Below are 24,565 nucleotides of genomic sequence, written 5' to 3'. Positions count from 1 at the left end.
TCTCTGTTGGCAGGTCTAAGAGCAGCATGTTTATGTGTCAGTCCAGCTCCTAGGGAATATTACTATTGATTCTACTAAGCCGGCGGCAGCTTGGCTTTCTTTTGTCTTTGCAATTTAAAGTCATGTTGGGTGGTGAGGTCAAAGGTCCAAAAATAAATGTTTTGCAAAGCTGTGGGTTTAATACTTTGCACTCATTGCCTTGTTTTTTTTTTGTTTTTTTTGCTAAACAAATATTTTCAACTGTTTGGACAAAATCCTCACGATAATGTTGTAGTTTGGAATTTTCTTTTTGTTTTTTTTGTAAATATTTATCTTCTTCCACCACAGCTGACGAGTGCTTGGAAGGAGGAATTGGACCAGAAGTTAAATCAATTAATTTATTTGTTAATATCAGTTAAATGGATGGCTATAAACACATCAATTATTAAACATAATAGATGGATTAAGCGATTAGTCGATCGACAGAAAACGAATCAGCAAACATTTTTACAAGTGACTAATCGTTTCAGTCATTTCTAAATTAAAACGTGTGAAAGAATGAGAGATTCTCAGGGTCCAGCTTCTCACATGGCAGGATTTGCTGCTTCTCTTTGTCATATTAAAATAGTAAATTGAAGATTTTAGGGTTTTAGACTTTTGGTCAGACAAAACAAAACATTTAAAGACGTCACTTTGGGCTCTAAGAAGTTGATGTTTTTTAACCTTTTATAGACCAAATTATTAAACAATAACCGAAAAAATAATCTGCAGATAAATCGATGAAATGAAAACAATCATTGGTTACAGTCTTAGTAGTCGACCGTTTTAATGATGTATTTACCTATTATTAAGAGGAGCTGGTACTACTTTAGCTAAGCTACAGTTAGCCATGAGTTTGTCTTTATCAGGATAAACAGAACAAACAATAGTGTAATTCAATAACAGCCTATCCTTTGAATGGTGGTTAATCCTCAGTTAGCCTGCTGGTGAGCAGTTACTACAGTTTCTGTTTCGGTTGCACACACGAACAACAGCTACTAGCCTGAGGAGGAAGTATAGCATTACTGGCCAGCATAGCCGAGCTCTCGTTTATCCCGACAAGAGCAGGGCATCATATACTTTCTTCCAAAGAGAAAAGGATGCTGGGTAGATCCACCCTCCTGGTGTCAGGAAATCTGCAGATCACTAAGGCCAAACATGAAAGAGCTCCTATACAGACACTAGAAAGCCCTGAAGATATGAATCTGTGATCTCAGTCAGATGAAAGTAATGACATTACCAAGACATTGTGAATCTGTGTGAGCATATGCACGCACACACACACACACACTCATACGGTGTGTGAGCTGTTACGGCTCTCTGTCATATCTGTGTAATGTTGAAGAGGAGAAATGTAGCAGGACTCAGTGAAATATGGAGATAAATGGTGAATTTGGGGTAAAATAGCAGCACTTCTTGTTATTGGACAATAACTCTCCCAAATGGGAACAATACAAATGATCTACTGTTCCACAAACAGACATAGGCAATCAATCAAGCCAACATGAAATTGCCTTTCCTTCTGTTAGAAGTATCAAACAAGGAACAAATGGTGCTCATCTCAGTGACAGTGAATAATCACTTTGAGTCAACATCATTATTCAGTTTGCTGTTTTTTTAAGAATGACAGTTTCTTATGTTGTAATATGGTTTAAAAACGGGACTCACAATTCTCAATAACACACAACACAATGAAGGCCTGTCTGCGAGGTCAGACTTTACTGTACTCACTCAGCTACAAACTTCTCTTTTATCTTACAAACAGTCCAGCCAGAAACAAGCAGAACAATCCCAGAAAGCTGTGTGTGTATGTGCCTGTGTGTGTGTGTATATGTGTGTTGGCGTGCCTTTGTGTGTAGCGGAAAGAGTGGGGTCTGGATATTGTCAAGCTGTCTATCTGATAGAAAAGCCAGTTCTGTGAAGCAGAGCGGCCGGCAGCATCAGTCAGCGCTATGCCTCATTTCTGCAGCTCTGCATATTCCCTCAAACACTGAGGTACACGTAGGTCCATGTACGCTGGGCCTGCATGCACTCACACAAACAGTGTTTACTGGTTTATATACCACCCACATGAACCAGACACCCATCTGAAGTTTCCAATAAATAACACTTTTCTCTGTTGCTGCACCTTTAGTGAGTTACTGCCGGCTGACAAGACAGGTGTATTTTTATATGACTGTCTCTCCAAGTGAAGCTTAAAATTGTGATTTGTTTTACTTAGAAGCTGCAAAAATCCCTTTTATTATGTCATATATTCTCACTAAATAAGGAAATGCATAGTGCCATTAATTATTATGATACAGATCTGCTTTGGGAACCTTTGGAAAGTCTTCAGATTGAAAAAACACCTTCACTTAACTAAGTTATGAAAAGCAGGTTTGGAAAAGCAGAAGAAGAGGACACATTTTAAAATTGTTACAGACAGAAAACAACAAAACTGTGCCCTTCATGTGTAGTGTTGTGTTGTGAATATTTCAGTAATAAAATCAGCACTAAAAAAAGGCAGGTAGTTTAATAAACAAGGCTAGGGATGCAACCTGGATATCAACTGGCAACACACATTCACATTTCATTTCAGGTAGCCAAAAAAAGGGAGGCAGGCCAAAAATGTAGAAATCTTCTTTTTTTAATCAGGCATTACATTTTACCTCACAGTAAAGTAATTTCTCAATGGCTTCTCCTTGATCTACTGTGGGTGTACGCACGGGCCGTCCTTCATTTGTACATTGCTTTGGACAAAAGCGACAGCCAAATGAATAACTGTAAATGTTTGAACTAAAATGTAAGGGTCTTGTTTTCAAGATTTTCAGAACAGAAGTATTTTAAATAAAGGAAATTCTTGAATTCATAAAATACTTGAATACAGCTTCAGTATTTTGATTTTGTCAGTTGACAGACAAAAGAGCTTAGTCACCTTAAACCTGCTCTTAACCAGGATTAGCTGGAAGCACAAGTCCCATTAATAATTTAACTGGCATCCATTCAATCTTGCTTTGTAAAATATCCCTCTGTGTACTGTGAGGAAAGTGACCGTAGCCTACAGCTATGCAGAAGGAACATCATCTTCTTACACTTCCTTCCTCAAATTCAAATTCAGATGATTTCTGAAAACAATTCTTCAGAATCTCAGTTTAGAAATGCTGATATCTTCCTACATTCCTCATCATTTTCGCCCTGGAAGAAAAAATTCGGAGCACAGCAAAAACTTTGTTTTCTGGTCTCTGGTTTCGTTCAATATATAAATTTAGTGACTTACTGCCAAGCACAGCTTACTGCCACAACAAATGTCAATTTGGATGTTTAGTCTCATCAAAGTCAGTCTGGAACATACAAGCACACATGCACACACACATACAGACACACACAAAGAGACTTGAGCCGAGTTCTGGCTTGCTTTAAAAGCCAAATCAAAAACCGAATCCTCAAGAGACATGTGCAGACAGGGGAGAAGGCTATTTAGAGAAATTCATTCTGAGCCTTTTTTCCTGTTTATGGATACAATGTGTTTTTCCATATCTAAAGATGCACATGTTGCACTCAAGCTTCCAGAGCAGCTATGAGACAATGACCTTGTATTTTTGATAACAATTTCATTCTTTGTGGATTAAACGCATTGATTTCTGAGGCAAAAAGACACGTGCATGAAATGTTGACATGTGCAGTCATGTTCATTACACCACATGTAAGAGCAGAGATTATTGTAATTTTCTCTGTCAGCTGTAATAAACACACATTACATGGGCTTGAAGTGTGCAGTGAAACAGACACACACATACACGCACATTACATTTCCATTGTGAACTCAGCTGAGAGAGCATGGTGGAAAGGCTACTCTCAGACTGTGCATCCATAAAATCGTTCTTAACATGGGGACAATTGTTGATGACAGTATTTAAGGTTTTACCAGATGGCTTGAAGGGTAATTTGACATTTATAACACACACCACGTGCACACATGCAGTCGCAGACAAACAGCATTACAAGTCATGAAAGATTTGGAAGAAAATTGCTAAAATATCCACAAAAAAGCCATGGGCAGCACATTTATCATCAGCTCCTCCATTATGGCTTCAATCTCTTTTCTCCACCAGCTCCACTGATTCGTCTAGCAACAAGCTGCCTTCTGTTTCTCATTGGACCAGTTCCTCCGCTAACCAGCTCCTCTGCGGCTGCAGGAAGAGACACTGTGAATGAAGCAAGTTCATCTGAAGACTGACGTTTCCAATTCGCTATTTTTAAAAATGATAGTCAAAAGTTTAAGAACAGCTATCGATGCAGTTTGATCATTCATCCATATCGGTCAAAGCCAGACCAGTATACTGTTGCGGTCGCTCTATCGAAAGCTATTAAATGCGGTGGTTCGCTATGTTCGCGTGGTGCATTTGCGACTTATCCTGACGTTAACTTGACACTGCATGTTAGGGTTGCGCAGAGGGAGAAATGTGGTTCCAATATAGTGCGAGTCTGTGCTGCTCCACCAGCATGTTGCACAGAACCCAACGCCTCCATGTTTACACACACACATCTCCACATGGACTCTTCTTTCATACAGGGTGGCTGCACTCCAGCGAAACCATTCAGGTCAAACCACTTTTGTATTTTGGAAGAATGCAAGATATGTGGTGGGCACCTGTTTTCAATTCAGTTAGAAGAAGGGGGACCGATGTGTGTGTGCATGCGTTGTGTTTGTGGAAACAAGAGTGTGAGGGACAGATTACCTCAATCTGTGAATTTGCTGTGACTAGACTTGCGTGTGGCCCTCTTCTGTGTACCCAGTGTAGGAGATGTAGAGCAAGTCGACAGAGCTGGTGAGTAAGATGAGTGGTATGTTAACATACACTGTTCTCGATGTAAAGTACATCCACTCTCTGCTGCTCTGTGTGTGTCTGTGTGTGTGCTTCAGCCTAAGCAACAGGCTGCAGTGGACAACAAATCAAAGCCAGAAAGGTGGACAGAGAAGTGGACATAATAACATCAACGGCCTTTCATTGGCTTTGGGCCATGTAACTCAAACCACTTGTTAGGGGAAAAGGGTGTGAGGGAAATGCGTATGGGGTGTGAGTGGTTTTCACATCTGTTTGGCAATGGCCGCTGTCTATCACTCCCTAATGGGAAAAGTACGCTTTTTAGATACTAATGACCTCACTGTGTTTGGCTTGTAAAGTAACAAGGTGTGTGGAAGTATTCGTTTTCCCAGGAGAGAAACATCACCATGTGTCCTCTCTTTGTTTGCACTGTGGAGCTACCTACAAACCATAACCAAACACAACCAGAGGAGAAGGAATTTAACCAAAAGTGCTTATGAATCATCCTGTTATTATAAACCGACAGGCTGTTTAGTAACACGTGAATCTTACTGAAGCTTCATCTCCGTCTAAGAAAAACAAATCTCTTAATTATGAGATGTTTTGGGTGGCCACAAGCACCTACAGCTTGTTTTCACAGTGCAGTCCACTCTACCTTTCAGATGGCCACCGCTTTACGTCAAAGGGAAATCACAAAAGTCAACCCTTATTATTGAAAGAAAGTAAAAAGCCCTTTGAGATGTTTCTTCAGAATTCAAGCCTCTGAGCGGGCGGTCCAGTGTGCACCAGTGTTTGATTGACAGCTGAGCTGGCAGGGGTGCGGAGACAAAATGTCAACAAATTTGTGTAACTGTAGCAAGTCCACACTCAATTTTGTTAGCAGTGGTGAAAGACCATTTAAGCTGAACAATCTTAAAGCTGTACTAATAAATATTTTATATCAACAATGGATGAAATGATTATGTATAACGTGAAAGGGATCGCTCGTAAGGACAAACCCACAGATAAATATCACAAACTCTGCAGTTCCTCGCAGCTCTACAGATATATGATCTTTCAGCTCTTCATTTTGGTTATTTAGTCCTTAGCGAAAAAGCTCTAAAAACCCACTGTAGACTACCTGCTCAGCACCTACCAACAGACAGACACAGTTAGTGACCAACTGGTGAACATAGCGGATCATTTTTCAAAGACTTTTGTCAGGTAGCTGATATTGGATTTGCAGTTGTCAGGTGGTGAGAAACAACACGATTCCAGATGAGTGCTAGTGTTGCTCCATGTCTGCGTAAATAGGCAATTGTTGCTAACACCTTAGCCATGACAACTTTAACATCACAATGATATCAGTGTTGTGTTTTCAACTTGTTCCATTACACCCAATTGACAACAACAAAAACATAAATGAATGCAGGTTTTACGTGGTGGCCCAGTGGTTAGCACTGTCGCACGGGAGGTAAAGCTGGTTAGAGCGGGTTGGGGTTTCGAAGTGTCCTTGAGCAAGACACTGAACCCTAAGTTTCTCCCGATGGAGACCAGCACCTTGCATGGCAGCTCGGTCGCCATTGGTGTGTGAATGTGTGAGTGAATGGGTGAATGAGACTTAGCTGTAAAGCGCTTTGGGAACCGTGAAGGTTGAAAAGCGCTATATAAGTGAGATCATTTACCATTTACATTTGTACATTTTTTGTGACTAGCTAGAATATTTATATTGCCTGCAAAATGACATAAGCATTAGCAATGCAAATCTCCTTTCTGGGTACTGTTTTTCTACTTTTAAATGAACATGCTGTACCATAAAAAAAAACATGCAGTTCAATTTCAGTTGGACGTTAAAGGCTAAACCTGATGTCTTTCAAGTTCTCTTAAAAGGAAATATATTGAAGGCCATAAACGGCTTGAAGTCCAGCAGATGGGGTTTGAACGGTATCTTTTTTAGCAGTTCTGTGTTCACAGCATCTCTTTGAACACATAAAATCAGATCACTGTGTCAGACATTCATTTTTTAAGGTAGAGCCATTAAAGATAGGGGTGTGACGCCATACCTGACATTTTTACTACCAGAGATTAGCAACACTGTCACCTCCGAAAGAGGGCGGTTGTAAAGCTTCCACCTCTTATCCGGTTAGTCATCTCGTCACACACCTCTGCTGATGCTGTAATTGAGCTGTGATTGCTCTGTAATTGCAGAGAAACAAGACTCCTGCGGGCAGATAGAGTGAAAGAAGAGGGAGACTAGCCCGGGGCTTTACTGCCCCTGAACCATCAAAGAGTTTGGACTTAAAACAATGTCTGCAACCCTTCCCACGAAACACCTGCTTAGGCTGGAAACACAGTGCAGATCCCCGATTACTCATCCGCAGCAGGAACGTTTTTAGGTTCTTAGCAAATGCTTCTTTTAACACCTTGAATTAAATTCATCATGTCCAAAAATCTCAAGACTGGCAAACCAAACAAAACATTTGTTTTGGGGTATTTAGGACATCTGCTATATTCCCAGCTCAAGAAGGGTATCTTTGATCCCAGACCGTATGATGGATGAGGGTTATGAAGACCAGATCCCAAGCAGGGCAGCAAAGCAAACACACAGTATCCCAGACTCCCTCTTACTGCTGGAATAATCACCATAATCACAGCAATCATCTTCCACTCTCAAACTATATCCACACACATAACTTATGCTTCAGTTAAACTGGAGGCTGACCAGGACTCTTCAGCTGACCAAGCAGAGCCAGATCAAACAGATACAGAATCACCAGCTCACATTACAACACTTTTATAGGTAATTATACATTTATAATATCAGATGCTGGGAAAAGTTACGAAATGTTTTTAAGAATGCTACTAAGCAGTGTATTCACCATACTGACTACGTAAGCTATTCGTTATTTTGTCATTTGAATATAATGACTGATAATAAACCTAATTAAATATAATTGAATGAATGATGGAATAACATTTTATACATTTATGCAATAATTTCATAATTATTCCCGGATAATACCTGTGCAAATGTTTGCCAATGAGTTTAAGCCAAGGAAATCATTTTTTATACACGGCCCCTTAAACATGTAAAATAGCCAGATTTTCATATTTAAGCTTCTTAATGTATAACTAATTTGGAATTAATATTTTTCTAATGCATCTGCATGTAATAAATCCTTGTAAAAGCTCTATCAATGCAACGCTACTAATTTAGCACAGTTTTAGGATGCTCAAGGGCTTTAAATTGGTGAACTTTAAATTTAAGTGATGCTCATATTTTATTATCAGTGTGGTAGAATGATGATGTGGTGCTACAGCAATGCAGCTCATGGAAAAAGAAAGAAAGAAATCATCATAGCTCCTCTCCTAAATGCTGGCCAGTGTAGGACGAACACTACAGGGGTCACCTGCCTCAGCCAGGCGGACAGTCTCTCTTCCCATAACTCATAACTTGTAAGTCCCATTTGAGTTTCTGCAGCAACCCATTATGACAAAGCTGGGAGTTGTCCCAGCACTGTGATGGATTTTCCTTTCAGATGTTTATGGAGAAAGAGAATGGGACTTCTTCCAGCCTTTCACCTTGATAAATATCTTCCAAAGTCTCAAAACTGTCTACTAATCAGTCATGGTCTCCTGCTGAGTTTTTCTAATCGGTCTGTCGAGCACCTAAAGCTGCATTGTAAGAATCTGAGCTCATTTCCACATTTGAAAACATATTTTTTTCACCGTTTGTGCTTTCTATCTTCACTAAGATGTGTTGGCAGAGGTCTGCACGCAAGTGAGATTTTGATTTGTTTTTTTATTATGTTTTGGTCAATTAGTCTGTTTGGAAAAATGACATTCTGCTTTAGGGCTTTAACACTTGTGGTGGTGCTTTCTACAGATACAAAAACCATATTGTGTGCTAAAAGTTTTGAAATCAATCACGAACAGATCTTTTTCAGTTTTACAAATAAATACCAATTAATTTACACCCAGTGTATGAAACCTCAAAGAATACAGTGATCTGTCAAATCGTTACTGCAAGTTCATACATCTGAATAAACACATAGTATTTGTTTGTTTCATTGATTTGTTTTGCACAACTTAGACAGTATTGTATTCATGAGAAACCAATCCAAGTAAAAGAAAGTAAAGCAAAAGAAATTCTAACCAACAATAACAATGTAGTGCTTTTATGTCTCCGTCATAGATTAGTTAACCATTAAGAAGAGAGAATGTGACTGAACTGTAAGAGGCAGAAGTGACAGAGCCATTACAAGGAATACTAACACTAAAAAAGTCCATGATTGTTGTTTTATGATTACGGTGGTTCTGTACTTTACTGTAGTTTGGACCAATCTGCACTGACGGTGGTATGATACATTTTCATATTTCTCCTCAGGATGTTTGTGGTGGTGATATGACACAAAATATCACTCGGATATACTTAAATATGAACAAAGTCTTTATCAAAATGTGTTTTAATTTGTAAAGAAAGGAGCTGGTACTGAAAATGGAGCACAATAATTTGCAAAATCCACAGACTAGAAGCAGCATAACATGGACATTTAGCAAGTTTGTAAAAAAAAAAATATCGCAGGTGACACTTGGACTACATGTGTACGAGCCGGTTTATACAGAATAAGATGCATTCTGAAGGGTTTTAAGTCCGCGCAGAGAAACTGGTTCACATCTGGTGTGTGTAAGATGTTTAGGTTACATCTGGAGGATTTCAAAAATATTTAATGTTGGGAGGATAAGAACCCCAGGAGAAGTTTTAGAAGATGAAAAGGCAAAGTGTCTTGTAATACCTTCAATGTCTGCTCTTGAACACTGTTAAACACAGGAGACAGCTGTACTCCATTTGTTTACAACAAATAAACAAAACACCTGAATCCAGTGGATTATTCAACATTTTTATAATAATGTTGCTCTTCGTGAGTTTTATCAGTCTTTTTAATAAATGTGTATGTTTAGTTCACCCTTGACAAATGTAAGTCTAAAAGCAATCAACGTGTTCTGTTATTACGAAAAGGGTTTACTTGTTTGCATTTTAACTCGCTCACTTACTTTCTTTACATCTCTCTTATTTTAAAAGTCCTGTTTCAATTATACCTGAAAGCTACAAAACAGTATGTAACAATAGTCTTAGGGGGGAAAATGACGGTGAATCTGTTAAAAAAAAGGAGGAGATATCAGTTGTCCAACATTACAACAGAATCACCTGCAGTGTTGAGATGCTAATGTGTGAGAGTTTTCCTTGGCTTGGCCCTGCTCCCATGTCTTCTCTGGACCTACAGTGAAGGATTTTGAAGGCAGTGGAGTTCAGAGTGACGCAGAGCCAGGTTATTAGCGTTGCAAGTGGGGCATGCTTGCTGCATCAACCCCGGGTTTCCTACTCTGCCAGGGGAAGGACCAGGCCAACCAAAGCCAGCCAAACATCTGCTCCTGGTTAGAGGTGTCAGCTCCTGCCATTCACAGCAGAGGTTCAAAACCTCAGGGAAAGGTTTCACTTGGCCCCTTCTTGCCTGGGCCACTGTGAGCAGTCCTGTACACTCCCTAAGGGAATGCAGGTTGGAAGATAATACCAACGAAAATTCAATTCCACTTTTCCTTTCCGTGCTTCACTCCACTGACCGAGGTAAATTTCATTACACACTTATGGACTCATAAAATCCCTTCAATAACATAGCGCTGCGTCTCACAGACCAGAGTTCCTTCAAAATCAAACAGCATCAGAATAAAAGGGCTTGGAGTGTAACCAGCTATAAGAGCTAAAGTGCCTCAACCCATGAGACCCAGTCATGAGTCTAGTCCAGTTCTTTCTTTCTTCCATCCTTTTTTTTTTACTTTAGGTTACACATAAACAGCTGCATATTGCAGTAAAGACATGACTTAAATATGTTTTAAATGTGTTGCACTGCTTAAGTGATGAAAGCCCATAAAATAGTTTACATATTTTATCTGTCATCTTGTAACCATACATCAGCCGACATCTAATAAAATCTTCAAATAAAAACCCAAGGCACCAATTACTGGATACTTAAGCCAATTAACAAAAATAGAAACAAAGAGAGACTTTGGCAAATGAGCAAGAAAACAATTTGGTCACACATCCAACATTAAGCTTCCATCACCCCTCTAATGAGCCTATAAACTTTTCAGAGGTGACTGATCTTAAGATGTAGCCAAACTGCTATCTGTTGTTGGTCTCGGTAAAAGTAGCCAAGGCTGAACTAGCTTCCATATGTGTCCGTTCAGGTACAAACAAACAAATATCCAGGCTCTGACAGAGATGTGGGTTCTGACTTATTCAAAGCTCCTTCTGACCAAAAAAAACACAGCCCAGCATGCTTCTCTCACCTCAGTTTACAACACTTTTTCAACTGAAAACAAGTGTAAACAAAAAGCCACACTGTAATCCATTACAACCTAAAGCTGTTCAGTAAAACCGTGTCTTTCACAACCAACAGAAAATGCAAAAACGTTCGAGGAGGCATTTCTGCTATGATGTCAGTTTTACATTTAAGCTGTTTCCTGGAACTCTGGATTATGTTGTTAGGAAACTGGGGTTGTTTGTTATTTGTTTGTCTGCACTGAATCATTATTTTGGCAGGTAGGTGGGTATAGACAAACCTGTATTTGTATTGTATTGTATTTCTATACCTGTTTTGTATTTGTACCTGTATTGTCTTTTTGTTTTATGTCTTTATTTCTACTTTCTATTTTAACTTTTTTAAATGTAGTGTTTTGCTACAAACACTAAATACAGTGCATCTGGTGCTTGTGCATAATTGTATGTTGTAGTTCCAATGCTATTGTTATGTCTGTGTCAAATAAACTAAACTAAACAATAGAGATTTTGGGGGTGAGCAACAAATTCATGAGCTGAATACCTGCTGATAAGGCTCACATGCAATTAGACTTACAGTATCTCCCCCCTATGCATTATTTGAGACACACAGCTTTTCTCACCAGTTGTGCATGATATTGCACATTCATGTTGTAGGTTGTTGGCAGGAATCGTTTTGTCAGACTGGTGAGTAATACCTGTTGGTCATGATCTATATGAATGCAGAAGCACTTCATTATGAGCACCGTGTACTAAATATAGAAACACTGAACAGTGCTTTAATGCATCATCCAGTGTCAACACAGAATCCCTGCAGGTGCGTCTCATGCTTTCATTCTCACAGCGAGGCACCAATTTTAGTTTTAGTGGAGAAAACATTTCTTGAAGCTCATTAAATGCAGCTTTGGTGAGGAACACACTTAGTTACTAGGGCATCATTGAGGCCACTTTTTTCCATCTGTGATCCATCTTCACCTCAACGATATTCTGTCTGAATTTACCACCTCTATAAACACTAGTGCTTATTTTGGGATATTTCAAAACCTTAGGCTGAAACAGCAGGTACAAGAGGACAAAAACACTTCCTGGCTGGATAATGTGTTTCATGCTCATGAATATTTTGTTTTTTACTTTCATTTGTTTTTAACAAGTAACAGGCAGAGTTTACAGAGCTCTTTGGACACCATCTGACACGCAGAATAATTAGGAAGTAGCTTCTTCACATATCCCTCTGAGGCACACGCATGTTCTCGTTTCATGTGAGGGTCAGAGGTCAGTCACAGCCAGGAGTGATGCCTCTGGAGCTGGTAGAGCTTTTGTCTCTTTCTCAACCCTTCAACAAGGAAGGACACGTTTTCTCAATTATTGTGTTTTTTTCTTTGTTGATTTAACATAGAGAACAATGTGAAAGTTGTTGATACAGTTTCATAGATAAAATCAGATTGTAAATTTGATGTAAATGCAACTGAGAATAATTTTTTATCTATTCAAATATAAATACACCAGAGACAATAAAAGTTTAGTCAGTTACATTTAGAAATAGACCGATGCCACAGAACTAATATGAAACATGCACTGTTCTGTTTTCAATCAGTAAGTATCAGAGGTAACCAGAAATTGAAGCAAATTTTGAAGTTTGTGGTTTGTGAAAGGTCTTAGGAAATACCCTTTTTATCAAATATGTTTTCTTAAGAGAGCTATGAAGATGTTATTTGTGCTCTGAGGCTGTTGGGAAGTCTAACAAGTGTGAAGCTGCTGAACCCTGAGTACAGGTTTGCTCAACCTTGAAGACACAGTTTTACACTGCAGGTGTCGGCTGGGTCGACGGGTCTAAACTGCCAAAGCTGGTTCAGAGAAAAACTGGAAACAGTCTTTGTTGGTCTCATACAAAGAAAAATGTTTTATTCATCTTTATATTTTGTTCTTTCTTTGCTCTTTTTACCTCCTCTTCTATTTTTTTCCCATCTGTCTGTTGCTGTTATTTAATTTCTCACTCCCTCCATCCCCCTTTCCCTCCTAACTTTGTTCCCTCTTGCTCTTGTTTTCTCATTTTGAGGGCAGAGAGCTGCTCTGTGAATCTCCAACTCAGCAGGACACCATGGAGTGATAGATGGTCTCTGACAAGGTCCAACACAATCCAACCAGCCATATGCTCCGAGTGAAAAAAAAGAAGAATTAAAGAGGATTCACAAGTGGCCAGAAGAGGAACATGCCAAACTCTTATGCAAGCAACATTTTCTGGAGTTTACAGTAATATATGGGGGGCCTTGACACCGGGAGATTAATGTCCCCGGTGCTGGAGTATGAACACTGGCTGGCTGGCATTTCCTCAGTTAAGTAGGCAAACTCACACATTCAGGGAAATGATTTAAAAGAGGAGAAAGAATCCATTGTATCCAAAAGAATAATTCAAACTATGATAGAAAACTTAAGCGAAGCTACCATGTTAGATACAAACTAGATGAGGAACAGATTATAGTGAAGAAGAAATGAAGGATGCAACACATCACAGCAATGTTAAGTTTGGAAGTGGGTTAAGCTCAGATACAGTTTGTGACTTTGCAGATACATGCATCAAATGCACATCTGATGAAAAATGTAATTTGTGCGACATTACGTTTCTTGATAAACAAATTTACTGTTTCAAATTAGTAAACTTAATCTCTAGGAGAGTGTGTTACAGTGTTACAAGGAACGTGTCAGGAGTGCAGAGAAAAAAATCCCTGACTGTATGTTACGCTTATTCAGAGAAAAGAAGAAAGACGTGACAATGTTTAGTTTGAAGTTAAATATGAAGATATGTGTAATATCAAAACATTATTCTATTCATGCTCAAAATGTACTCCTCTGATCCTTACAGATGACTGATCATCTCTCGAATACACTGTATTCTCTCTCTACAAGGAAAAAAGAGACGCTTCCCTTTAAAACTCACTCTCACACCCACACACACATGCAGAAATGCCGCAAACATTTGTGTGACGCTAATGAGTGTGTTAAATTCCAGTGTAAGTAGTTGAAAGAAGAAACATTAGCGTAACATTCTTAAACACCAGGTTAAATCACCTCCCTAAACAGTGTTTACAGCTTCCTAGCCCCTTACTAGCCCCTACTTCCAGTACAAACTTTACACACAATAAATACATAGGGACAGGCGCGCACATACACATCGGGCAACCTCATAAATAACGGATGACAGCCTGAGAGTCAAATTAAGGAAATAAAATGTGTCTCGCTGGTAATGAAGGAGGCATGTTTCCCCTCAGGATAACAACTTCATCTGGACTCATACAGAGCTGACACACACACGCCTTACATACAAACACACACACACACACACACTGTAGGTATCAGCATTCCTGCAACAGGTCTATTCAATTGGTCCAAACTGGCTCAGGGCAGTCAAGAACACAGCGCCCTGATTTGAAATTTGACACAAAACTTATGTTTTCTAGAGTTCTGGGGGAAAATGTGGAGGTTGGATGTCATGCCAAACAATCATAGGAGAGGAAGGACTGCTTTCAAACATTTCCCATGCATCAGGCTATTAAAATGACATTCGTTTGCAGGTTGCTGGCACTTGTCTCAGGGCATATTGCAAACACATGGAATTCCATGTTATGTCCATCTATGATTTAAACACTCTAGGTATTCTTTCGATCAAGGAAAAATAGACACTTCTGGATCTGTGCAGGCCATGTGGAAAGATTAAAAAAAAAAAAAGCAAAGCAATATGGCAATCAAGAGTTTGTCACGCTGAGCTTACATCACTGCTGATATTTGTAATCTTACAGATAAGAATGGAAAAAATAGTATGTAACACACATATGCCAAACACACATAAAATCTAAGGTCATGTATTCACATTCTGACTGTATAAAAGAAGCGGATGTCGCCACCGTGAAGTCACCCTTTGGTTTGTGGACTAACGTTTTAAAGTCTCGAGTTTGGCATTTCGGCCGTCGTCGTCTTGGTTTTTTGGAACCAGAAGCGACCATATTTAAACGAGAGGATGAAGCTGAGGATCTGAGAACCCGACACTATGCACGCCCACCTATACCGGCAACCTGACTGCACCTGGCTCCAAAAAAAACAAAGTTAGATTGTAAAACAGAAGAAATTAACAGCCGACTCCTTGAGTGTCTTTTAGTGCAACTGAAAGCCACTATCCGGCTCACAGCTTGCCATGGTGGCGACTTGTCAATCACAAGGTTGCCAGCCTGATGTTCATTTTGTAAATTATACAAAATGAACATCATGCTGTATTGACAAAGACTTGAAACTAGCGATTGAGACCATAAACTCGTGAGGAAAATGTTGAGGCAATAAATCAAGTGAGAAGTAGGGTTATTTTCTCATAGACTTCTATACAATCTGACTTACTTTTGCAACCAGTGGAGTCGCCCCCTGCTGGCCATTAGAAAGAATGGGGGTTTAAGGCACTTCACTTCAACAAGCTTCACTATTCAGAGGTTGGTGCTTGGTTCTAACACAGCTCCTTTGTCTGTTACATTGTAAAAAACCTCCATGTGTGAAACTGCAGAGGTCACAATGGTGTGCCGCAGGGCTTAATTCTGGGTACATGTACACGAGTAATCTAATCAAATAAGTTATTTAAAGAATGATTCTTCAAAAACAAACATGACTTTAAACACAACCATGCTAAAAAGATGCATGTGGTGGCACGAGAGGACAAACACAGAGAACTAAATCCTTGAAAAAAAACAAATGTAGGACACTAAAGCTTTGGTGCAGGGAAGTTTAGTTTAGTTTCAGAGATGGTTTTGAGAAAAAAACACAAAACAAATGCGAATGTCTTGTTTCACACACCCAGATATCAGTAGATGATACATTTTAAGTCAATAGGTTGATTTAGTGCAGAACATTCACTCAGGTGTTAAAATATTGAAAGTTCTCCATGATTTAAAGTTAACATTTGTTAACTATGTTGGTGATGTAAGAATCGCATTTTATTGTACTGAAGTTTTGTTCAGTAGCCAGACTCAGACAGCCTTTCCCTTTGGTATTCAATACAACCAGCACATGCCAAGATTTCAATTTGCTGTGCCTGGTTCAAGCCAGCAGCATTGTTGGCTATTTTCACGGCACTCCCTGGTCTGGCTTTAATAGACCATCATTAGTGTCTCGATTGTTTGCCATCATTTAATCTAATGCCACAAACAATTTGCCATGAAACCCAAAAACCAAACTGAGCAGAATCCAAAGCCAATTTGCAGGAAGCCTGGCTCATTTAAAGGTCATGCAGATTTCAAGTTGGTATTTTCATGGATTCCTCATGCCATTATACCTTTAGCATATCTCCTCCTCGTACAGTGTTTCTCTATTTATCAATTATTAATGTTGAAACGGGAAAACTATTTGATAGAATACACATGACTCGTACATCTCAAGTGCAAAATAGTGTAGATTTTATTTAACAAATCAAAAAATGATTGACTTAATCCATACAAATTACTCAGTTAAAATAGAGTTGTTTCATTCATAACTAAATTATAGAAGCAAAGATAATCTAAAAAGTGCCAAAATGGAAAAAAAGACAAAAGATTTAAGTACTTAAGAGATTAATACAAAATCTCTCCACAAAACAAACATTTAAAATAATTTTTTTATTGTTTATAAAGGTAAATATCCCTTCTTAAAGGAGAAGGATATCCATTTTACTTCACCTGTGTGGACAAGTCAGAAACAGAAAAGCCTCTCTCTCTCTCTGTTCAAGATCACTACTATATCTACTTGATGATGTTCCCAAGCTTAATATATTTGTATAAAAAACGTGGGTACTCTGCTTACAGCAGAATTATGAGTTTCGACTCCCCTCAGTTGTTGGCAGTACAACACAGCAGAGTTCGAGGTCCTTTTCATTTAATAGTACAGTCAAGCAAACAGTTAATCCGTAATGTGTAAAAACATACACACAACCTTTAATGTTCTTTGTTTTACTTTTGCTCTTTCCAAGATCCACAATGACTGCTCATATCCAATAATATCATTATGGATATCAACAAATCAAAGCAGATTATATTCATTATCCCACCGTCACGGCAACTGGCTGTATTGTGGTGTAACAGTGTGAAACTTGGCAGGAGAAACTCCCATAAATCTGCATTCAGCAGTGAGCTGGAGATGGACCGGGTACTGGGGCAGCTGCAACACCAAAGACCGAGTCCATCACAATTCACGCCCTGTGTGTGAGTGTGTGTGCATATTCAGTGAGGGAATTTTAAACATAGAGATAAGGCAGGCGTTGGAGAAACAAATCTCCTTCTTGCTTAAAGAGGTTTAAAGATTAAGGAGAGAGTGGAGGATAAAAGGCTGGGAGGAGTCGTATAGCAGAACTAATAGGAAGGATGGAGCATGTTTCCCACTGTTGCAAGAAAATATGTTTTGATTTTCAAATGAGCAAAAACAGAAAGTTATAACTAGAGGCCCTCTGACTATAGACAGCTGTACCAGTTTGTTTTGATGAAAACATTTTCAAGCCATTCACAGATGTTCAGTAAATTCCCCTTTCTGCGCCTGCTCCTAATGTTTGTCTTTCCAGATTTTTAACCGTCTGCCTTCCCGTATGTCCTGTAGTGACTCATTATGCTTTTTTGTCAGAGACATGAATTTCACTTAAGTCCTGGTAGGACGAGAGAATAGTTCAGAGATGCGCAGCAACTTGAAAACATCAACACAAGACAATTCTTCCCTTAAGTTAAGTAAATATTGTGGACATGGAAAATAAATCATTTTTAAAAGGTATGGTTAGGGATAGGCATCCAAAACAGTTAGTTAAAGTTAGGGAAAGATTGTGTTTATGGTTAATAAAAAGGTCAGACGTGCTACTCGCCCATTGTGAGCTGCAGATCCGTCCAACATGGAGGTACCACCTCCTGTCCAGCTGCTCGGGAGCACATAGCCACTACCTCAGCTGAAAATAATGGTGCACTTGCAAGTTTGTTGTGAAAGCAGGGTTACATTAGTATTGCTTCACACTTTTCTATATTGTCGTTCCTCTCATGTTTCCCTTCAATGGAGCCCTGCAGCTCTCAGTGAGAGGCTTCTGGCTGCGACTGCTGCACCTCTGTGTCAGTTCAAAGAGAGGGGCTCAGGTATTAGTGTCTGATGTGCTCTCAGCAATGTTGACTTAAACTTAACAACTGATTAGACACCGTAAACATTTGTGTCACACGATACTACACTCATGAGATCAGACTAAGAAAGAGAGAAAGAGGAGAGACCAAAATCAAGAAGTCAGGCTGCTGATCATGAAGCCAACTTTTGACTCTTCTAACATTAGAATAATGCTCTTTAATGTGCTGCCTCTAACCAAAACTTCAATCAATAAAAGTATAACTTCATGGATCATTTGGTGTGGTGTCATACCCCTTTGTTAGCTTTGTTTCACTGACTGTCTTAAACTTAAAAGTCTCCTTGCAACACACATCGCTGGACAACAGGAATCCATTGATTTAAAGTACTCTCGCAAGCATAATTCCTTTAGTGTGTAAGACAAGCCATTCAGATTTGTAAAATGAGAAGTCATAAATGAATGCCTGAAAATGTTTCACCTTTTGCAGTGATTTTCATTCTGCTTTGTACGATCTTATCCTGTATTCATTCTCCACTCAGCAACTTGTGATGACCTTCGTACAAAAGGACAATCAGTAACAACCAGATATTTTGAAGTTCAGATTGTTGTCGGACCTTTGTACTTTACAGTTTCATTTACATTTACATTTTACAAAATGTGTGTTTTTCTCTCCATGAGCCTGGCTCTGTCCTATGTTAAAATCCTGCTCGTCTCCCATCTAGGTTACTGCCTTCCTAAGGAGATGTCCTACTTAGCCCCTCCATCTCATCCAGATGGCTAAAATAACTGGCCCAACAGCAACATTACCTCAGTGTCCAAGTTGTGATTCAACATCCAATTAGAAATCCCAGATAAAGCCATAGGGCTCACACCACTTGTTCTTTTTTTGTATTTATAAATGATAATATAAAGTATTACTTATTTGTTCCTTATTTATGAGGTTACTTGTATACATACTACATACTTTTATATATACTATATAAGTATGAGGTATTTTTTTCCTTACTGTACATCTGTGAAGAAACTCCAAATGTTAGATGTGATGTACGCATCTAGACATTTCGTGTGCACGATGAGCTTATTTAGTGCAGTAATTTTCAGCTCGACACATAAACAGACTTACAAACAGTATTTTGCTCCAACTGATAAAATCACATATCCTGCTCAGTTGTGCATGTTTCCTATCTCTTGGAAGTCAAAGAAAACATTTAAAGAGAAATCCTTGACACTTCCAACAGAAATAGCAAAACAAGTTCCCTATTCAGCGTCTCTGGAGCAGCTGCAGACCTTATAACTGAAAACATCCTATGTTTGACTCTCTCCTCTCCAGTTTCTCTGTTTTGGGAAGATTTTTCTTCTGGTCCGTGTTCGCAAATATTGATCGGCCGGCCTTAGAGAACAAGAATAACACAGTATAGGAATTCCTAAATTGAGTCATGTTTATCCTGTGAGCCTTAAACACACGGACGAGGCATTTGAGGTCACAAGTTGAACGGATGGACTGCCTCATTCTCTGAGGTGTCAAATAAACATAGGACTTTCACATGAAGTCACAATATACACAGCTAAACTAACAGTAAACATGAGAGAGAAAATGAGGTAGAGGTGTTAAGTTGTGGAGAAGAGGGAATTGATTGAGGAAGAGAACAGAGAATTGACGAATTGATCCCTGAAGGAGGGATATACTCCTGCAGAGAGACATGACAGGACGCTGACCATGACCTTGTCCGAGCTCGGAGAATTTTCTCAACTTAATTCCCCCACTGAACGTGTGTGTGAATATGAGTGTGTGTGTGTGTGTGTGTGTGTGTGTTAGCCCAGCGTGGCCTCATTATTGATAGCTCTAACAAGCCTAGGTCAAAGGTCAGACAGTGGTGAGTGGAAAAGGTCCTTTAAACACCACCTGCTTTCACACACACACACACACACACACACACACACACACAAACACACACACAGTGAATCTTGGCTGATTGTTACCAGACCATATTTAAACACATCCCTAGTGCCTCTGTACGCCTGTTACTCTCCACCACAGAGATGAGAGGGCTTTGCACAGATTCTAGTTTACACAACATGCTCAGAGTTCAACCGAGTGTAGTAATGAGTCTGTAACACAAACATGTTCACACTTCCAGGAGTTTCTCAGCGTCATCAGTGCTCATTATGGTGAGTTATTTTCCCACTAAAACAGTCAATGTCTGGTAAATTCCACTAGAGACAACTTTTTGTACCATAAAAAAGAAAACAGCAGCTCCACCTTCACAAACAATCTAAGAGAAATATCCTTCAGACTTTTAAAACAACATTTCTCCGGTGGCAGACCTGCAGCTTGCGTCTGTGCTTGGAAGAATGAGAGTTTCTCTGACACACTTAAACACAGTAAATCGGCTTTGGGTAAATAAAGTCCTCCTGCTTGGCTTCGTCCGCTCTCTGTCTCTCAACTACCCATCACACAAGAAGTTCACATTTTAAAAAGACGAAATCCTCCATGGGGCCCTAATCAATCAGTAAAATGAACCAAAAATGTCTAGTATGCTGGAAAATATCATTCAGCGGTGATTCACTAACACAGTAAGTTTTACTGCATCAATATTTTCAATTTATATTTCATCACACGCCTACCTGTAAAATGTATTTCAATAGAGGCTAGTTATCTTGACCACGATTTATTCGCTTACAGTTATTTTCTACCAAGAAACAACAATTGAGACAATACGGGATGATGATCATTTCATTATTATAAGACTACATGTTGTCTGGGACTTTGGTTATTGTACGGTAGTTTCCATACTGTCTTTTGCGGGTCTTAAAGGTGGTGTGATGTCACATGATATCATTTTCTGTGCTTATCTGACTGCTGAATAAAATGTCATGCCTCTACCTTCCTGGCCATCATATCCACATTACTAATGCTTTTGACTGTACGGTTTCTCAAATATGTTGTTTATCTGAAAACAACCCAAAAATACTAACAGATAATCACTATCTAGTCTAATGTAGACATTTGAACATGCTGGGTCTACATGGAACATCCTTAAGTTCCTGTGGCAACAAAATTAAAGAGTACAAGTGCCTTTTAGCACAGCTGCAACACAACAAAATTAATGATAGGCTGCTGTATACTACATGACTCCTGAACTGAACTTGTGAACTGAGCCCTCACACGAGCAGGTCCGGATTCTTCTTCTGCGTATTTGCTTGCATGCAACAAGGCCTTGTTTTGACTGCTGCACTTGAGACTATTTGAAAACACGCAGCTGATACATGTTTTTTCCGCCTCTATCACTCATACGGCAACACAGTCCAGGGCAGCGAGACCTGCTGAAAACATGGAAAACCAACTGCAGACCCACTCATGAGAGGCCACTGGTTGTGTGTGCATAATGACCAAACATATTAGTGACAACTAATCAACTGGGTTCACTTGAGGTAGATCTGTATTCTTTGTTTTTACGTAATTTATCAATGTCTTTTCAAAACGCATGGCCAAGTATTCCATTTTTCAATTAATGTATTCTCGTTGCTGGTCAGATCCCAAGTACACAATGATTTTTCCAGGAGCTCTTTGGCGTTCAAGACTCACTTTCTGGGTGGTTCTCTGTTTTGGAATAAAAACCCTCCCCCCCAAAAAAACACTCCCCACCCACTGCCTTTTCAAAATGCTAAAGAGGAGTATATATGTTTCTGTATGAGGAGGCAACCGAGCAGTAAAGACATGGAATAATATTAGATATATTGTTTTAGTTTGTTTTGCTCAGATGTTAGAGTTAAACTAACCTACTTTTCTATTACTTCCTTTATTTTTCTTTAGTTTAGTCTTTTAGCTTCAATGTACTCTATGACCCTAACCAACTAACTGACTAAGCTCTGTAGAACCACATGAGCAGTGTTAACTGATCATTTCTGACAATGACTCTGTCTTTTTAGGCAACTCACTGCCAAGCGCATGTTTATGGACGATTCCAAAAACTGCAGCTACTCTAACAGACAAATCCCTCAGTTACTCTCTTCTCCTGCCGTTCCTCGTTTCCATCCCAGTCAATCACAGATAAGAAATCCAGCCCACCCAAAATCAGGACTCCAGAGTTCCTTCTGCGGTCAGGTTGAGTTAACTCTAACCAGTGAAAATGTCAGTGCTCTGTTTACTAGTGTCTGCTGCTGCACCCCTCCATCCATCCCCACATTCCTTCTTTACAAATTACATTTGTCATTCTGAAAGCTGATGGTTTCCATTGGCATGCTTTGAACCTTGTGTGACTGCACGCGTGTGTGTGCACATGCGCATCTGCATGAATGTGTATGACCTACAAAGTCCAGCCTTCGCTATGAGAACAAGGACAACAGGTTTCTTAGGATATGAGCATGGGCCAAAAAAGACCTAAATGTGTGTGTGTGATCTCCTACCTGTTATTGTAATGTTGCTGTAGATGTTGGACAGTTGCTCTTTCAGCAGGACGAGCTGTGTGGTGGCAGCCTTCTCCCTCTGCAGCTCCAGCATTATGTCAGGATGGCTGGCCAGTTTGCAGCCCTTCTGTTTGTCCAGAGCAATGTCACTGCGCACTATGTCTGCAAGCCGCCATAGATGGAAGAAATGAATGCTGCTTTAATATTTCTGTTGTCATGGATTGACATACTTAGTTTGCTATTTTCATCAAAAGGTATTTAGTATCACACAGGTTTAAAACACTTTTGTTTGTTTGATTTGCAAGTAAAGCCTGGACCACATGTGTCCCCGTTTGACACACATTTGTTATTTTGAAAACAGAATGTGTCGATGGTCATTGTAACAGATACTTTTCTTAAAATATATCCTGTTGAAAAGTAACAACAACAAAAACAACATCCTTGGTGTCCTACAGTATACACACTCAGTTGGCACTGTATTAGCACCTAGCTAAAATTAATGCAGTCTGGTACATGAGCCCTACAATAAGTCCTAGCTACATGAAGGTTTTAATTTTCAGCTTTTGTTGACACTGTTTTAAAGAGTTAATTCAGCTTCATGGTCATTTTGGAGGCTGCACTTTGAGGTGCAGTTAAATTGTAGCCTAATATTTTGCCTAATCCATTTAGTGAAGGTAAACTAGATATTCCTATACTCCCTAAAACAGTTTCATTATAACTTTAATGAAGGTAGGATTGATTGTGTGTTAGTGTTAGCTAGGTGTCTCTAATAAACTGGCAACTTGCTGTATTTTTACAAGAAAATGGACGCTGTGTAAAATGTATAAACAACGTAACGTTTGGAGGAAATAATAAAATTCACTGAAATGTACTCAGTGCGTCTGACTGTTCACACAAAACACAGACAGGCGAGGAACAGACGCCTACACGTCAAGAAACAGTCCGTCAGAGACACACAGTGAGGCAAGTAGAGGAGAAATGTCGCGTCAAATCACCGTCTTCGTAGTTCTTCAGGTAGTAGTCGGGTCCAGGGCCTCTGAACTTTGCGAGGTTCTTCTGGTTGTTGAACTGCAGGAAGTCGGTCCGCTTACCGCCAAAACGCAGGAAGGCTGGTGACAGGCCGCGCGCCAGGGTCACGAGCCGCTTGGAGCTGCGGACACACGGGACAGAGTGACACTCACGTAATAAATATTAAGGACAAAGTCACAGCTTATTAAAATGTTATCCGCGTTTGTAGCTGCAGTTTGTAATCACGGACATATTTCAGAGGAGCAGAAACCGCTCGGAAAAGCGATAAAGAGAATCGCTCTTCTTTCTTAACTTTTCCAGTCTTTCTTCCGTTCAGTTTACTTTATGTCTGACCTGTAGTCCAAATATGAAACAAGTCAGCCTGACAGAGAGAGATACAAAGGAAGTCATTTCACTTTGCTGCGGCTGTTAAAGCACCGCAGGCCCAACACGAAACTCGTGTCCTGCTTTTCTCTTTGACATCAGCGGGCCCAAGAAACAGGCAGCGAGTCCAGCGTCCTCTGCCTCCCGGAGGAAAAGCATCAACAGCAGCTTCAGAATAACCTGAGGAACAACACATACAGCAGGCCTGAGAGCGGTTTTACTCTCCACCATTTTAAACTCGAAGGAGCTGACTGTTTATGAAGACCTACAGATATTAAATGATTTGAGTTTTCCAAATAATCCGTAACTGCTGCTTTTATTTTCAGCTGCCACAGACGACTAAAAACAACATGTCCTTTGCTTATTTTTTGGTGCAAGTGAAAACATAATTAATTATCAAATGAAAACGTGAAAAATATGAAAAGTTGCAATTTAGCTGTAGGTGACGTTAAAAAAATGAGTCTAACGTCTAGTGCACATGAAGTTTTAATGCTTCGGAAAAAAAAGAATTAATGCAGGTGAGGGACTTTG

General features: G+C 39.5%; 1 protein-coding gene across 1 annotated transcript in view; it reads right to left on the bottom strand.

The window, feature by feature from the left end:
- The window catches only part of hpse2 (heparanase 2), a 49,770-nt gene that overhangs the window by 23,645 nt on the left and 1,560 nt on the right, over positions 1 to 24,565 (bottom strand). Inside the window, exons 2-3 of the mRNA XM_070916313.1 lie at positions 23,638 to 23,792; positions 22,643 to 22,804 (exon numbers count right to left, since the gene is read on the bottom strand). Of these exons, the coding sequence (XP_070772414.1) occupies positions 22,643 to 22,804; positions 23,638 to 23,792 (317 nt within the window). The remainder of the gene's footprint in view (positions 1 to 22,642; positions 22,805 to 23,637; positions 23,793 to 24,565) is intronic.

The sequence above is a fragment of the Enoplosus armatus genome, chromosome 12, assembly GCF_043641665.1.
Source record: "Enoplosus armatus isolate fEnoArm2 chromosome 12, fEnoArm2.hap1, whole genome shotgun sequence".
NCBI classification, from domain to species: Eukaryota; Metazoa; Chordata; class Actinopteri; order Centrarchiformes; family Enoplosidae; genus Enoplosus; species Enoplosus armatus.
Note: the sequence above shows the minus strand (reverse complement) of the source record. Positions and strands in the feature narration are given on the sequence as shown.